This window comes from Pocillopora damicornis, chromosome 1 (assembly GCF_964200805.1).
Source record: "Pocillopora damicornis chromosome 1, jaPocDami1.2, whole genome shotgun sequence".
Taxonomy (NCBI): Eukaryota; Metazoa; Cnidaria; class Anthozoa; order Scleractinia; family Pocilloporidae; genus Pocillopora; species Pocillopora damicornis.
This window is the reverse complement of record NC_142670.1, coordinates 31,110,771-31,127,699: the sequence shown is the minus strand read 5'-3', so window position 1 is coordinate 31,127,699 and position 16,929 is coordinate 31,110,771. Positions and strand designations below refer to the sequence as shown.

At 36.6% G+C, this 16,929-nt stretch overlaps 2 protein-coding genes across 2 annotated transcripts; one reads left to right on the top strand and one right to left on the bottom strand.

Moving 5' to 3' along the window:
* Positions 1-2,867: 2,867 nt before the first annotated feature.
* Positions 2,868-9,298, bottom strand: LOC149053286 (KICSTOR complex protein ITFG2-like; the record flags this gene model as incomplete). Its single annotated transcript, XM_089203447.1, has 3 exons — positions 2,868-4,291; positions 7,580-7,941; positions 9,082-9,298. Coding segments are annotated over 3 exons (1,092 nt in total), but the record flags the coding sequence as incomplete, so codon positions are not given.
* An 83-nt stretch (positions 9,299-9,381) lies between these two features.
* On the top strand, positions 9,382-16,745 carry LOC149053285 (elongator complex protein 6-like). Its single transcript, XM_089203440.1, has 8 exons — positions 9,382-9,409; positions 9,719-9,798; positions 11,103-11,181; positions 11,917-11,987; positions 12,644-12,816; positions 13,583-13,766; positions 15,038-15,190; positions 16,149-16,745. The coding sequence occupies exons 1-8, from the start codon at positions 9,382-9,384 to the stop codon at positions 16,266-16,268; spliced, it is 888 nt and encodes a 295-aa protein (XP_089059566.1). The 3' UTR covers positions 16,269-16,745.
* Positions 16,746-16,929: the final 184 nt, after the last annotated feature.

Below are 16,929 nucleotides of genomic sequence, written 5' to 3'. Positions count from 1 at the left end.
AGTTGACTTGCTACAACAGAATTTGGTGACGGTGGCAGTTTCATATTCTCGAAGAATGAACTCTGCTGACCTGACATCCTTCACCAGACCTGACCTTTCAGACAACTTTCTCTCAAACAATGAACTCACTTCTTGACAAGTTAATTTACGTGTCATCATAGAATTGGAAATTTTGTTCAGAAAGCGAAATTATCGATTGGAATACGGCCGAACGCTGAATACGAATTGAGTGAGCAAACAGATACTTTGATATCTCGCACGATAACAAACTTCCCGCCTTTGCGAGTTTGGACTATTCAATTGTCTGGGAGTTAATCGACCGTATCATTTATCTTTCCTCTCCATTTCCGGTGTTTTAAAATCCTCCTTTTGACAGATTTCGTGGAGGTGTTACTATGTTGTAGTTGTAATCGGCCATCCGTGAAAAGGAGGCATCGCAAAAATTTTGTGGAGTCTGTAATAAAGGTAAGCAACGAAAAAAAAAAGCAATATCTTACGCCTAATACGAAGTCATGAGCGAAAACGAAGCACGTGTTCGTTTCTACTCTGTTTTGCGGGTCTAATATGCTAAATAGGGTCTTCATCACGAAGACAACATCGGGCGAGCTCGGATTTCGTAATCGGAAATCTACCCGAGATGACCTCCTTCTGACGGATGTCGGAGTGTGCTTTCCTTCAGAAAGTGATCCCAAAAAAAATTTTTGCTGTCGGACGCACCTCTATTGTACAGAATAGAGCCCGCGTCATGAACCGCTGACTGTCCTAAATTTCTGCCCATGTGGACCATAACGGCCAGTGGACTCTCTGTTCCTGAAGTGTGGAACAACCAAATTCCCTCATGTCAAGGTCATTGAATACTTCCGAAATGGACATGGCTAGTTATCCAAAATCATAACAAAAATTTTCATAAATGTCTCAAATACAGTACCGACATAAAAAGCTTCGCTCTCCGAGTGTGCTCGTACGGAAGGATTTGCCTGTCGCGGACTCGGTTGGAGTGTTTCAACACACTTGAGAGGCAAATCAACAAGATCGCATCGTGCTGTAGTTGTACGGTTTATGCAACTGGAAGTGCACAATCCGCTCAGCTGGATCGGAGCTAAGTTTACTTGATTAGCCTAACATAACTGTAAGACATAGAGATCACACTACAGTACCTCTTTGGATTCAAAGGAATTGAGCAGCGCTCGACCTTGAAAGGAAGGAACAAAAACACACATTAATAAGTACTTCACAACCTCGGTAATAGTTCAAGCTGCTGTAGTTGTACGCGGAAATTCCCTTCGAAGCCTTTTCAATAAATCGTGTCGATGTTGTTTGTGTTCGTGTTCGTGTTCGTGTTCGTGTTGGTGCAAATAGACTGTATTTTCAGTCAGCCCTTGATTAGTTAACGTTTCAATCGAACGCACAGCCCTTCAATCTATAATCAATTTTCCTCCACGGTTTAATCGCGAAATTAATTTCTTGGGTAGTTCGTCATTTTTTGTTGACTTCAAGGCTTGTCGTTAACATAACACTTTTCATAAAATTCCCTTCTAATGATTTCGGTTAGAAGGACTACTTCTTGTGCAGACACAGCTAGGTAAAAAATGGAAGTTGGAAATTTCGAAACTTCTTGTCGAGCGCAGACATTACCTGTGAAATAATGCACCTGTTCCCCGATTTCCAAATCAAGCTTTCGTTGCGAAAGCTGTTTCGCAATGAATAACAACCATGCAAAAATTTTCTCAGAGATTGCGTGATGTCTGGGCAGTACCTCACGAATACTAAACCGAAACACGCATGTCACACACTCAAGTGACTTTCTAGCTCATTTTACTTTTTCGCATTAGGCAAAATTCAACAATTAAGAAAGGGAGTAAGTTTCTAAAGAAACTGTGGTGCTGCGTCGATGGGAGAGTATAACAGGCCTATAGGGTAATTTGGCGATTCGCTCTGACGAAGGGCTAACGCTCGAAACGTCAGCCTTTAAACTCTCAACAATTAAGAGTTCCTTTGCCAATCCATTTTATATCAAGCCTTGCTTGGTCTTATATGGTTTCAGTGAAGGGGAAAAGGGTTAACTCTGCCGAACAGGATGTTTTTTTCACCAAAACTCTGACTACTCGCAGTTTAATTTGACGGCCGCCAGAACAATTTCAAGAACTGCATGAACGGATTAGTGTCAGTATCAGTGCAACTGGCACCTCCCCCTCCTCTAACCCTACAACAGTCAACTAATAACACTGGGTTTATGTTGGATTGGGGGACGGGTAGGTACGCTGTTGTTAGGATAATGACATTGATCTATTTCACTTAGGTTTCGACGTTCCTGCTCCTTCAGCAGTAGAGAGGGTGTCAAAATTTTTTATTTCAGTGCTCGTTGTCACTAATATCTCCTCTGGAAAAATACTTGGTTGTGTCATATGATAAAATTTACCTAATGCCCCCATAAGGCTCTTTAAGATTTCTATGACCCTCCCTCCCCCCCATCGGCAGTTAATTGACAGTCATTATTCTACAGTACCCCCCTTAATACTCTGTTGGCGATGACTTTCCCCTTTTCCTCTCCCCCTGAAAACCATGGGTATCCCCTAAAATTCTAAAGGAATTTCTAGGATTGAGTAATGAGTAGCATTCGTATTCATGTTACTGCAGCTGCATTTTGGTCAGAAAAATAAGAACAAGAACAGTTCCTGCATTACAATAAAAACACAACGCTATTCCAAAAGTGACAACGCGTATAAAGGATGATGAAAATGCTGAAAAGAAATTATAGAAGGAGCGAAAAAGTGAGGGAATAGTCAATCTGTTCCTCGAAAATTTACGACATTAAGTTTTGTGATAAAAAAGGAATGGAAACAGCAAGTTAGTTGTAGTCAGTTAACCAAATAAATAACTTTTATTGGTTAAATATCACACAAAATAGACAAAATACTAAGCTATGATGTAAAAACTGCATAAGAAAGCTTCCTTCCTCTACATATAATTACAATGTTATGTGCTCTTAGAACCAACACAAAGTTTATCAAAGCATACCAAAATTATAATATTCTGCAAATACCTATAGTAGGCCAATAAATAATTGTGTCTCGCCATGTGTTTTTTTTACGTCGGTCTTTACCGTCTTCTTACAATAAAATATTCTTTGCAAAACATCAGGTTCTGTTCAGACTGCAACCAGTAAAATTTAAGTTAGAAAATACATGAGAAATACGTGTAAAGAGGTTTCCTGCATAAGAGAAAACTTACTTCATTGATAATTAATAACATCAATGAGGTCTAGGATGTATATAATACTATATAATATCATGCATGTATATTATATAATAATAATGATAATAGTAATTATCAATAATAATAATATCTATGATAATAATGATAAAATAAAGAATGATAATAATAATAATAATGATGATAACATAACAATGACAATGCTAGCGACAGTGACATACTAGTGATCATGGTGATGACCACAACGACAACAATGACAGTGATAATGATAATGACAATGATAACAATAATGACAAGGATAACGATAATAACAATGATAATGACAGTGACGGTGATAATGACAACGATAATGATTATAATCAATGATTAATGGTTCATTTTGACTTTAACCCTTTAACTCCCAGAGGGATTAACATGTAACTTCTTTCCATACATTATCCAGCAAACAGATAATGGAAATACTCAAACTTTTCACATGAGGCATAAGTTGTTATCTTAATCTAACACCAAATTCACAGAACTAATTACAAAAAAATGTGTAGCACCTGGAGGGGAGAATTAACAATCAGATCTTAGGAGTTAAAGGATTCAGATAAGTCGGAACCATTAAAGACTGCCATGCATTCCAATAGATGATCACTCGATTGGAAGATGTCACATAAACCAATGCAGGAAGGTTCTTCCCTGGTGAAAAAGCATAACTCCCTGCACAGAAACCCATCACATTTTCACCAAAGCTGAACTGTACCACATTCTTATGGCGATCAATTATATAAGTGTCTCCCTCCCAAGAGCATAAAGCTATTTCCTCATTGCCATCACCAGTAATGTCGAGTTTTGACAGAGCAAAGAGATTGTAGAAGCCTTGCTCGATACAAAGTGACCACTGAAGCTTACTTCCATAAAGTAGAGTCACCTGACCATCTTGAGTACATAGCACTAAATGTTTCTCTAAGCAGGAAGCTGGTGCATCAGGATCGCAACATTTTAGAGTGAGTAAATTTAAAGGAATGTCTTTACTTCTTCCCCAGACATGAGGAAATTGTCTAAAAGTGGACTTGGAAGCTGAGCTTGACATCTAGTAGAGAAGGGATTTTAGATCAGAATGTTTGGCACAAAACTGAAGAGGACAGAGTGATAAATAATTTTTTTTTTTTGGTGATTCAGTGTCACTAGGACTACACCTACATAATGAGCATGCACAAATTAACTTACTCAAGGATTAAAGAGCCTGAGCCCAGTTGTTCAAAAGCAACTGCTAATTGCAATTTGAAGGCTTAGTGCTATCCAAACGTTAAATTATAATTTTTTATTGCTTTGCTCAAAAGCCTTTTTAGAGCATCCAATAATCAAATTCAAAAAAAAAATAATCATACTGAATTTTCTTTGAAATCAGATTTCACACTAACCTGGGTTGCCTTCACCCAGCTTTGAACAACCTGGCCCTGGTGTGTGGTTTAGATGATCAACAGGTTCTCAAGTTAGCTTTTTGTGGGAAAACTAAAATTTGTTCTCTGCTCCAATCTTGTTAAAAATGAATAGCATTTCCTCTACTTGACTACATAGCTCAAAATACTCTACTTTTCATATTTACTCAAACTTACGGTTTACGGTCAACTCGCCGACGGACCAACTCGCCGACACCAACTCGCCGACGTATAAAATCGAGTAGAGACGTCGGCGAGTTGGTCGTCAATCCAATACAACTTATTAGAAGCTAAACATACAGAAAATTAAACGATATTTAGTAAAAAAAACATTGGACATTGGTGAACATCAAACAGAAGCTTAAACATCGGTGAACATTGGTGAACATCACCAATGACTATAACAGCTTAAGACGCGAACGAGTTATTGTGCGACAACAACACCGTAAAGACTCATCATGTCAATCGCTCAGATTTTTTGACGAAAACGTGGCTTTCTAGACGAGATCTTTAGTAAAAAGCATTTCTTTTTATTTGCAACAAAGTTTATAAGGATCTTAAGGCGAATAAAGCGAAGTAAACCTCACCAACGACTCTAACAGCTTAAGACGCAAACGAGTTATTGTGTGACAACAACACCGTAAAGACTCATCATGACAATCGGTCAGATTTTAAAGGAAACTTGGCTTTCTAGTCAAGATCTTTAGTAAAAAGCAATTCTTTTTATTTGCAACGAAGTTTATAAGGATCTCAAGGCGAATAAAGTAAAGTAAACATCACCAATGACTCTAACAGCTTCAAACACGAACGAGTTATTGTATGACAACAACACTGTAAAGACTCATCATGACAATCGGTCAGATTTTTTAACGAAAACTTGGCTTTCTAGACAAGATCTTTGGTAAAAAGTATTTCTTTTTATTTGCAACAAAGTTTATAAGGATCTTAAGGCGAATAAAGCGAAGTAAACCTCACCAACGACTCTAACAGCTTCAGACGCGAACGAGTTATTGTGTGACAACAACACCGTAAAGACTCATCATGTCAATCGCTCAGTTTTTTCCAACGAAAACTTGGCTTTCTAGACATGATCTTTAGTAAAAAGCGTTTCTTTTCATTTGCAACAAAGTTTATAAGGATCTTAAGAAGAATAAAGCGAAGTAAACCTCACCAATGACTCTAACAGCTTCAGACGCAAACGAGTTATTGTGTGACAACAACACCGTAAAGACTCATCATGACAATCGGTCAGATTTTAAAGGAAACTTGGCTTTCTAGTCAAGATCTTTAGTAAAAAGCAATTATTTTTATTTGCAACAAAATTTATAAGGATCTTAAGGCGAATAAAGCGAAGTAAACCTCACCAATGACTCTAACAGCTTCAGACGCGAACGAGTTATTGTGTGACAACAACACCGTAAAGACTCATCATGACAATCGGTCAGATTTTAAAGGAAACTTGGCTTTCTAGTCAAGATCTTTAGTAAAAAGCAATTATTTTTATTTGCAACAAAATTTATAAGGATCTTAAGGCGAATAAAGCTAAGTAAACCTCACCAATGACTCTAACAGCTTCAGACGCGAACGAGTTATTGTGTGACAACAACACCGTAAAGACTCATCATGACAATCGGTCAGATTTTAAAGGAAACTTGGCTTTCTAGTCAAGATCTTTAGTAAAAAGCAATTATTTTTATTTGCAACAAAATTTATAAGGATCTTAAGGCGAATAAAGCGAAGTAAACCTCACCAATGACTCTAACAGCTTCAGACGCGAACGAGTTATTGTGTGACAACAACACCGTAAAGACTCATCATGACAATCGGTCAGATTTTAAAGGAAACTTGGCTTTCTAGTCAAGATCTTTAGTAAAAAGCAATTATTTTTATTTGCAACAAAATTTATAAGGATCTTAAGGCGAATAAAGCTAAGTAAACCTCACCAATGACTCTAACAGCTTCAGACGCGAACGAGTTATTGTGTGACAACAACACCGTAAAGACTCATCATGACAATCGGTCAGATTTTAAAGGAAACTTGGCTTTCTAGTCAAGATCTTTAGTAAAAAGCAATTATTTTTATTTGCAACAAAATTTATAAGGATCTTAAGGCGAATAAAGCGAAGTAAACCTCACCAATGACTCTAACAGCTTCAGACGCGAACGAGTTATTGTGTGACAACCATAGCAACCACGCGGAACCACATGTTTTTTTTTTAACTTTAAAGAAAGATTTATTCATGATCGAGAACGTTTGATTTACGATAAAAACGATAAAATTCCATTTATTATAAAGATCAGATGAACATGTGAAAGTAATGTATATCATGCAATTACTCTGCTCTTGTAGGTCCGTTTAATCTCGACATCGATTTCAATAATTGGGCCGCTGTTCTTTCACCATTTTCATATTTCTCCCATAATCCAAACACCTTACTCTGTAATTGCCTAATAAAAAGAAATGCTTTTTACTAAAGATCTTTTCTAGAAAGCCAAGTTTTCGTTAAAAAATCTGAGCGATTGACATGATGAGTCTTTACGGTGTTGTTGTCGCACAATAACTCGTTCGTTATAGTCATTGGTGATGTTCACCAATGTTCACCGATGTTTAAGCTTCTGTTTGATGTTCACCAATGTTCGCCAGTGTTTTTTTTTTACTAAATATCGTTTACTTCTCTGTATGTTTAACTTCTAATAAGTTGTATTGGATTGACGACCAACTCGCCGACGTCTCTACTCGATTTTATACGTCGGCGAGTTGGTGTCGGCGAGTTGGTCCGTCGGCGAGTTGACTGGTTACCAAACTTACTGCAAAAAACTTTCAAGAAAAAAAAAGAAATCAAAAGAATCTTAAAGACAAAAACTGATCACAAATGATGACCAAAGAGAATTGTTGCAAACTCTAAGTTAAAATTTCCAAGTTAGCAATACTTTTTTACCTGGTCACCATCTTTCTGTTGTTCGCTCAAATTCCATGAATTCAAAATGATATAAGAACCCCCAGGATATGAGGCCAAAAGGTACCTGGTTGTCTCCATGTCAAACACTACAAGGGAACCAATCTGTCTTGGAATTGTCCAGTGATGGACTTCCTCAACCTTAAAAGACATGGTTCGCTTTTGAACTGCATCTCCTGACACTTTGTTTCCTACATGGTACAACTTGGCAATTGTTCCTTCTTGCTTTAAATCTTTTCCATTCAATTTTTGGGCTGTCTCTATGCTGTTTTCGGTAATTTTATCCAAATCATGTCTGTTGGTAGACACTGATGGCTTGACCTTTTTTTTCCTGTCTTCTTTTTCTATAACAAATCAGAAATTGTTGATGATATAGTCAATACACTCTTTAGGCATGGGTTACTGAGGCAGGCTTATGTTATTTCACTGTGTTGTGATCTCAGTTAGGACAAATAACTTATCATCATAGTGCCTCTCTCCAACCAGTCATGTATATTCAAAGTAGTCTTAAATTGTCACAGAAACACACAAATGCTGGGTCGAGGGAGGGGGGAAGGAGACTGAATGGATCTATATCCCCAAGGAACACTTCTTGTCTCTTCATGGTATGAAATTGTGGCAGTGTGAACTTATTGACTATTGGTTTTAACCTATTGACTGACTCAAGCACTGGTTTGGCTTATCTTGAAGATCTATTGTTGTCCATTGGATGAGAGCCAAAAAAAGAGGAAAAAAATGTTATTGCCTTCTGAACTTTTAGTAAAACTGGAGCAAGCTTTCCTAGGTCAGGTATGTGTTATCCTCAAAGAACTAAGAGCATGCTTCTCTAGAATACACTAAGTGACATATAAAAAAAATAATCAATTTATGTAGATCAGGGTTGAGGAAAAATGTCCATTTCAAAGGACTTATGATTAAGAGGCTAAAATTTATGAATATTATGCACTTAGGCTGTTGTACTGATATCTATAATCTGCAAACAAGCTCTGACTGGCATTGTGGCATGCTTTATGAGCCCTAAGAGATGAGCCAGCTTGCAAAGTGCACCAGTGAGGTGCACATTTTGTTGAACATACAACAGAAATTTAATTTTTCTGCTTGAGAACTGAAACCTCTTTGGATGAAAATCAATGTTAACTTTGTAACTTAAAAGAAGTTGCTTTGAAATGAATTCCTTACAATTCTATGAAATAAACATCACACTGACTGACAAAAGTTATGAGTCTATCTATGAATGTGAATAATTAAGAATATAATTTTCATTGTTATCATTATCATCTTTAGCACTATTTTTAAGAGTAGTAGTAACAGTGCTATGATAGGATTTTATTTCATTTTTTATTTTCAAAATTTCCACAGGCCTCTTGGAAAGTATGTGGGAGGTCTGATACTCCTTGTCTTGAGTTAAGTAACCACCTCTACTAACAATGAATATAGGCTTGTTTAAGTTACTAAAACCCTTAATATTCTGTTCTGAATCACACCTGTGCTTGGCTGATCACAGACGTCACTCTGCTTATGATGCTCTTTCACAACATGCAACTTGTGGATATACACAGCTCTATCTGCATGACCTGTTACAAGTTCCCGCATTCCATCTCCATCCACATCTGCCAACAAAATGATCTTACAATTGGAAGGAAGAAGAAGGGAGGAAATTGGTTTAAAAGTCTCTTGTGTCGTCTCTGGAGCTAATCTGCAAAATATTTCAAACAAATTTGTTGAGTACAGTGTGTGGAAGATGTTTTGACCCAGTTACTGGTGAGGTGTCCCCAATTAAAGGGATGGAGAGTCCTTGCCTGAGTCAGTTTGGTATGTTGTGTTCTTGAACACAAAAAAAAAAACAAAAACATGAAAAACATGAAATAACACTGAGTCAGCCTTAAGGTTTTAAATGCAGATTGAAAAGTCAGCTTTTAACTAAAATCGCGGCTGTTTGAGTCCACATACTTTTCAAAACCTTAAGAGGTGAAACTCTGTCGTGCCAAAATTTTTTTAACCGGAAAGAAAAACTTTCATGACATTCAGTCATTAATATTTTGATTCGAAAATATGATCAGTGCGGCATCGATGACTGATCGGTTGAAAAAAGGACAATTAACTTGGTATTACATGACATAGCATCGGCACTCCAAATTCATCAATCTCATCATGTTTGGAGAATTAAATTGACAGATTTCAGTGAGAAGTCTCCACCAAAGGTAAGTAGTGAAACAACGAGTATAATGTAGGAATCATTCTCCCAGTTTCTTGTGGATGTGTTCATTTTTTGTTGTCAATAAAATCGCAAACAAAGTTGGTTATTTCGCTACATCCTGATGAGGGCACTAGACTGCAGGAGAGTCGAAACGTTGGGTCTATGGATTGTAACTTCTTGGTTACTTTCATCAAATCTTTAAATCAGTGTAGCATCAAACCATGTTTGAAAAATCGCATTCATTAGCTCCTCTACGACCTCATGGGGATGTAGACTTACAGTGATATAATATTATATAATTTCAAGTTTATAAACTTTTGTTTAGTGATTTCAAGTTGAAAATCTGAAGGACATTCGAAATAAAATGTTTCAAGTGAATTTCAAAGACAATCCAGAGATACCTCGGAAGTAAGGGTGATCTTCAGGTTAAAGTTGGTTATTTCACTACATCGTGGGTCTCGATCGAGAAATCCTGTGGTAGTATTAAGTCTGTTAACATATGTAATCGCAGAACTGTTCGTAGATGGTCGTGCGACATTTTGGATTTGAAGCAGATAATTAATAGAGGAGTGGGTAAAATTTCCGCACAGCCCCATACTATTGTAAAACAAATCTGTTTTCCCAATGGCAATGTATTGTTTTTGCCATAGTTTTCTCTATCCAAGAACCGAATGCATTATGTAGTTATGGGCTGTGCGAAAATTTTACCGAGGAGTGCAAGGATAAGAAAATCAAACCAAAGGGAGTGGGATGCCAATAAATACTAAGCCAGAGGTAGAAAAATTAGCAAACAGGGGAATGGGAAGGAGTATGTCCTTCCTCAGTACTATTTCAGAACCCCCTATACAATCTAACTGATAACAAAAGATTTTTTAGTTTTTAAGGAAAATGATTTTGTATCCCAGTACAATAGATCACAAAATCTTGCCAAGAGAACATCAATTACAGGCTAAATTGTTGCTGGCTGTTATTCTATCATAATAAATTGAGTAAGTGCCCTCCTTTCAATATAAGCACCCCATCTCTAATGAGCACCCCCCTTAAATTTGTTTTTGTTTATAAAATGACTCCATTCAATATCACACCTGTGGTGTGGTGGAGCAGCTTTGTACAGTTCATTTATTAAATAACCCTGTATATTTCCCCACCCCACCTTCCCAAAGCAAAATTAATGAGGACCCCATAATATCATTTTGATAATGGCGTTATATAAAAATAATATTCAAAATAAAGAAAAATTAAATTTAATCAAATAATAGTGCTATGAATCAGATGTTTTACATAATTCTTGTAACTTATGGTTTTCAGAGAAAGTTTTTGCTGATAACAGATTGTCAAAATGATGGAAGCTTTCTCATTCATCACTTCTTATCCTTGTACATCAAAGGTGGGTGGAGTCATGAGTTCAGAAGTCTACAATTTCTGATCTGCAATTGTGAATGATGTATCCATACTTTGATATATACAATACTGCCTTCTTCTTAAAAAGAGCACATTTCATTGGAAGGTGGTGTAAGGGTTATGCGACCCCTCTTATACTTAAAAGTAATATCATAATGGTAAATTTATCATAGGATCACAGCCAGCATTCCTATTTTCTAGAAAGCCACCAAAGTAGGACCTGAGTAATTGAGTATTGTCAACTGAGATGATAACGTAAACTGGCCACCATAAAGAGTTTAAAAGCTGACGTTTCAAGTGTTAGCCCTTTGTAAGAGCAATTGGAGGAATTGTCTGTTTTGTGTGGGTTTATGCAGAGGATGGAGCTATGCTATTGGTGGGAATATAGTGATGAGAAAGAAAACAAGAATAAATTCAGTTGAATGAAAAATGCTCATTGATACCGCAGAGATTGAGAGTGATAATTTGAAAGATAAATGTTTGTTCTTGAGTCTTACAGCTTACCTAACTGTGTATAAGGAATACCTGCCTATATTACTTCTAAATAAAGATCTCTTTTGTCAGTTGTAGAGAACCCCTCTCAATCTCTTGTGACTGCCTGAAAGTAAGACCTGCCTATATTACTTCTAATATGTTACTTCCCTGTGGGAGAGAGTTCCACCGCAGTTCATAGTTTCTGAAATTTAGAACTTTGTATATTTGTCTTTCTGTTTTTTTTCAGGAGGTTTCAAAGTACTTTTCATTGCCTTGGTCCAGTCTTTTTCTCATTACAGTAATGTTGCACAGAAATTGGTGAGAATTAGACATGTCTATATTTTTTATCTTGATGTTACTAGAAGCAACAGGATTGATACCTCTATCATTTCAATTTTTTCTAAAAGTCTCCTGAGGAAGTGACAGTCAAACCCAGAGTAGCATAATCCTTTCATTCCTAAGATCTTAGTAGTAATTCTCCTTACCATCAGCCATTCAATTCTTTTGATGTTAGTTTAGATAATTTGGCATTGGATCAACTAATAATCCCCTAATTGATATTTTTCCTTATTCTCATCACTATTCTGCTTGATATTGTATTGATTTTGTGAGGAGAAATTCTGTCTTGGTCACTTGTAGGACTTAAAGAGGGTACCCCTCCTCTCTCCCTTCTGGCTTCCTTCACCAGAAAACATTTGATTTAACCCTTTAACTCCCAAGATCTGATGGTTAAATTCTCCCTTCTAGCTGTTACACATTTCCTTTTACATTTGATGAGAACTTGGTGCTAGATTAAGAGAGCAGCCTTTACCCAATGAGTTTGAATATTTTCATAACCTGTTTGCTGAATAATGTATGGATATTATCAGGAGAAGTTTCATGTTAATCACTTCTGGGAATTAAAGCAGGGTTAAAACAACTAAATAAGCAATTCCCAACATATTGTAATTATCATGTGAAACTTTGTTATTCAGGGTATAAACCTCAGCAGTATCTGTGAGAGTGGCCAGGTGACATATGTCGATGGCTTAAGTTGTATATCTGAAGCTTTAGCTGATGAAAGTCAACAAGATGCCTTCAAAAACTCACATAGTAGCACAGTAGGAAATGAAAATGCAGATCACAACAACCCTTTTAAAAATGTCAGGTAATTCTTTTTGCAATTCTGAATTATTTAGCATGTCTGATTTCCTTCTCCACAGCAAGAGGTTTCCAAAAATATATAAAGTCTTTTCAAAATTTGGTTGAAAAATTTCAAGGATGCTTCCATAACTGGATTAAGTTGAGGTGCACCTAGTCCCTTAAACTGAAGTAAAACACAAAAATGTATACTGTGAGTCAACCCTTAAACTTCCAAGATCCATTAGTAATTCTTCCTACCTTCTGTCATTCTTTTCCATGTAAATTAGGTACTAGACAGAAGAGGTTGACCCTTTATCCGAATGTTTTCCTCTAGCTGATAAGCCTGTCTGTTCTCTTTAGCAGTTTACAAGATAATTAACTTTATTCTGTTTTTGTTAAAACTGTTCTACATGTGCTGAATTTATTAGTCAGACTGAGGAGTATTATTTTGTAAACATGAGATTACCCATAATGCATAGGAGTGAATGGCAAGTTCCTGAATTTCAAATATCAAGGTTTGGGTTTTTGCTGTAGCTGGGATGTGAGTTGGAAAACTTTCACAGTTCCTTTCTGATTCTCCCATATTGTTTTTAGAAGTATAGATGATCAAACTGTCTAAGGAAACCTGAAAAAATGCTTTTAGTAAGAAGGGTAGAAACAACCTTATTTCCTTCATGCCACTGTACATGTTTACTTAACTATGAAGTTCCAACTGTATCTATATATACTCCTCTTTCTGAAATGTTGTTTTGTTGAGGTTGAAAGCTGCTATTCTTAAATTGTTTTCTTAGAGCCCCAACATTTACTCTTCAACCATTATACAACAGAATCAAGTCATCTATGGGTACTGAAACAAAGCCCTGTTTGCTGCTGATTGATGATCCAACAGCTCTACTCTCCGTTGGAGTTCCTCTACAGCAAATCACCAATTTCATGCACTACTGTGCTGCTCTGATGTGTCACTCTCCAACTGTGGTGTGTAATGTCTCAAAATATCACCTCAAGACCTTTGATCTGGAATGAGGCTGAAGGTTACCTTGTTGTGATAGAGGCCAGTATCTAGTTAGCATGATAACAAATAAAAATTTACATTTGAGAAGCAGCAACTTTTTATAATAACAAGGTCACCCTTAGCCTCACTCTTGTTCAAAGGCTTGGCATCTAAGCATGTAACTGTAAAATGGGCTACTATATTCTTTATACTGCCATTCTGCCATACAATTCTTATGTGAGTTTTGGAGAATTTAGTATTGGATCATCAACTGCCAATCCCCTAATTGATATTTTTCTTTACTCTCTTTAGTGGTCTGCTTGATATTGTATTAATATTGCAAGGAGAAATTCCATTTTGGGCACTCATGGGAGTTAAAGGGTTAACTCATGCTTAGCCAATCAATTAGACAGTGGAAGAAAACTTTCCTCTCTCCAGAGTTTAACACACTTTTTATGACTTATTGCAAACTCAACTAAAACTGGCTTGGTAAAATATTCAGTCTCATCATTTGTATGAATCAATCTCATTAATTTTGTTGGGATCACTATGTATTTTTTAGGACTTAATAAACAACTGGCAGTGTCTGATCTAGGATTTCCAGCAAGGGGAGCAATGTGTCCCAGTTAACAATTTTCAAACCTTCCCTCTCCCCCCTCCCCCCCATAGCATTTATTCAAACTAGTACTTGAGAACCTTAGGAAATTGAGCCTTTTATGTATATTACATTCCCTGGATTTTGGTTCCTGCTTTACTTTTAATCTGAAATGTAAACCAAAATATTGTTTTAAGAAGATTTTGTACAAGAAGAAATTACATTTCCCTGTTTCTTTTTCTTTTGAAACATAATTTGAAGTGTGCCTAAATTATCCAGAACAAGTAATTGAAGGGACGTATTTGTTCAAACCGTGGCAATCCCATAATGGTGCTCTCTAGATAAGACACTAAACCGGCATCAAGAATTGATTTCTGACACATCGCAGACCATTTGGATTTAGGTCTGCTCATGCCAATGAACTACACAAAGGGTATCTGGGAAACTTGATTAAGACTTGTGCATTATTTTGGTGAGGGATGAGACCTCCCTCTCCTCATATTTACAATTCCTTGGTCTCCTTCTCCAATCTACTTAGATTATAGTAAAATTCTGTAGGATCTCTAGTAAACTCTGTCTTGATATAGTGAGGGTAGTGTGTCAAGAAAATTAATCTCAATTACTTTTATAATAAAGATTTCAATAATATTTCACCTTCAGTCAGATGGTTGCCTGGTTACACTTGTACATAATGACAATGACGTTGATGATGAAGAATCCAAGTTGCTATGGAAACAGCTATGCTATCTTACCGATATAGAGTTTCAAGTCAAAGGGCTTAGCAGTGGTTATTGTAAAGATGTACATGGACAGGTTAGTAGTGGGGTAATAAAACCTAAGGAACACACTTAAAGTTATGTGATGCATATTAATAGTCCCCTTGAGTGGGCACTACACTAAGCACATTATAACCATGTAGGGCCACAGAGATGTGAATTAACCCTATAACTCCCAAGATCTGAATGTTAATTCTCCCCTTTGCTGCTTAACCTATCCTTGTAAATTAGTCATGAGAATTTGGTGTTAGATCAAGATAACAACTTCTACCTGGGAGTGATAAGTTTGAATATTCTCATTAGCTGTTTTCTGGATAATGTCGGGATATTATAGGGAGAAGTTTCATGTTGATCACTTCTGGGAGTTAAAGGGTTAAAAAAGTTTCCTTTCTTAGCTAGATTGAGAAATTTACATGTGAACTATTTAAATAGTTGTATGTTCTTATCAGGATCAAAGAGTTACATCTTAAATTGTCCTCAGAGTAGTAACTACAGGAATGGAAACTACATGTGTGAAAAATTATATAAGATGAATTTTGCTTAATTTGATTGCTTCTTATCTATAATCTCTTCGAGGACAGATCGATGAAGATGGTGTCATTTATTAGAACATTTATCTTTTTGTAGATGTAGATTCTATGTCGCTGTGTCTCTGTTCAGTAATAGATCACAAGAGATGTCAAAATATGGTAAAAATATTAGTGAAATGCTCAGCTACGTCCCGTGTGCTACTTATTTGGACTTACCACGTTTTGACGTCATCTGTGATCTATTAGTGAACAGACGCACGGAAACATGGGAATTACTTCATCTTTACTTGATCGCAGGTGCTAGATGGGCAAATTCTTAAGTCTCTGAATAAGACAATCCATTGTCTTCCCGCATAGAGGATTAATTGGTTATGGGCCGTACACTGTTTAATTCTCCCTCTGGGATTGCAGATGGCTCATGACAGGAACAGAAAGGTTTATCTCTTTTGCTTTTTTTTTTTTCAGCTAACCATAAATATCAGAGACCAGAGGAACATTAAAGAAGGCTCCAAAGTTGTTCAGTACACGACTCACGACAAAAATGTCACTTGCTTCGCTCCTGGAATGTCCAAGGCTGTTCTTTAGAATAGAAGAGCAGATGAATCCTTTCATTCACACAAGTGATCAAAATCTTAACTCTCTTTACGTTTTCAATACCCTTAATTTCACTTCAATAGAATTTTGAGCTGAACAATGAGGAATATGAGTTAAGACAGCGAAAGAGTGTCTGATGTACCTGGAACAAGCGAAGGAGTTACCAGGCGGCTGAAAAACATTGAGAGACTGTTTGCAAGAGCATAAGCGAATCAGAGAAACAACAAAAGAAAAAAAACGGGCCTTCAAGACAATGTATGCTAACGATACGAAAAAAAATGCCTTATTTTGAAAATAGTAATCTTTTTCTTCCTTCAAAAACAATAATATTCCGTCCGTAAAGAAAAGTGATACTTAACCCTGTGAAAAAAAGTCCGTCAAGTTCAATCGCGCGAGTGTTTTTCATAATTCCACGATACACGCTTTCTGCGCGCGTAGAAGTGTAATAAAGGCAAGTTTCCCTTTAAACACCAGTTGAAGTACTATTTTGAACATTTTGTAGAAGAGTTGCTTCGTTCGTCAGCTGTTAGCGTTCATAGATATATGAAGCATTTGGGAAATTTGGTAAGCACTCAAGAAGCCATGGTAACTTTCGACTACGCCTCTAACAACTCTTGGCACCTTTCCAGCATGCTTCATAACTCGATGAACG

Bases quoted from the DNA above. Each gene is read 5' to 3' on its own strand.
- LOC149053285 (XM_089203440.1), top strand. From the start codon at position 9,382: ATGGAGAGTCCTTGCCTGAGTCAGTTTG. The intron at 9,410-9,718 runs GTATGTTGTGTT...TACATGACATAG, and splicing joins TCCTTGCCTGAGTCAGTTTG to CATCGGCACTCCAAATTCAT. The intron at 12,817-13,582 runs GTAATTCTTTTT...TTGTTTTCTTAG, and splicing joins AACCCTTTTAAAAATGTCAG to AGCCCCAACATTTACTCTTC.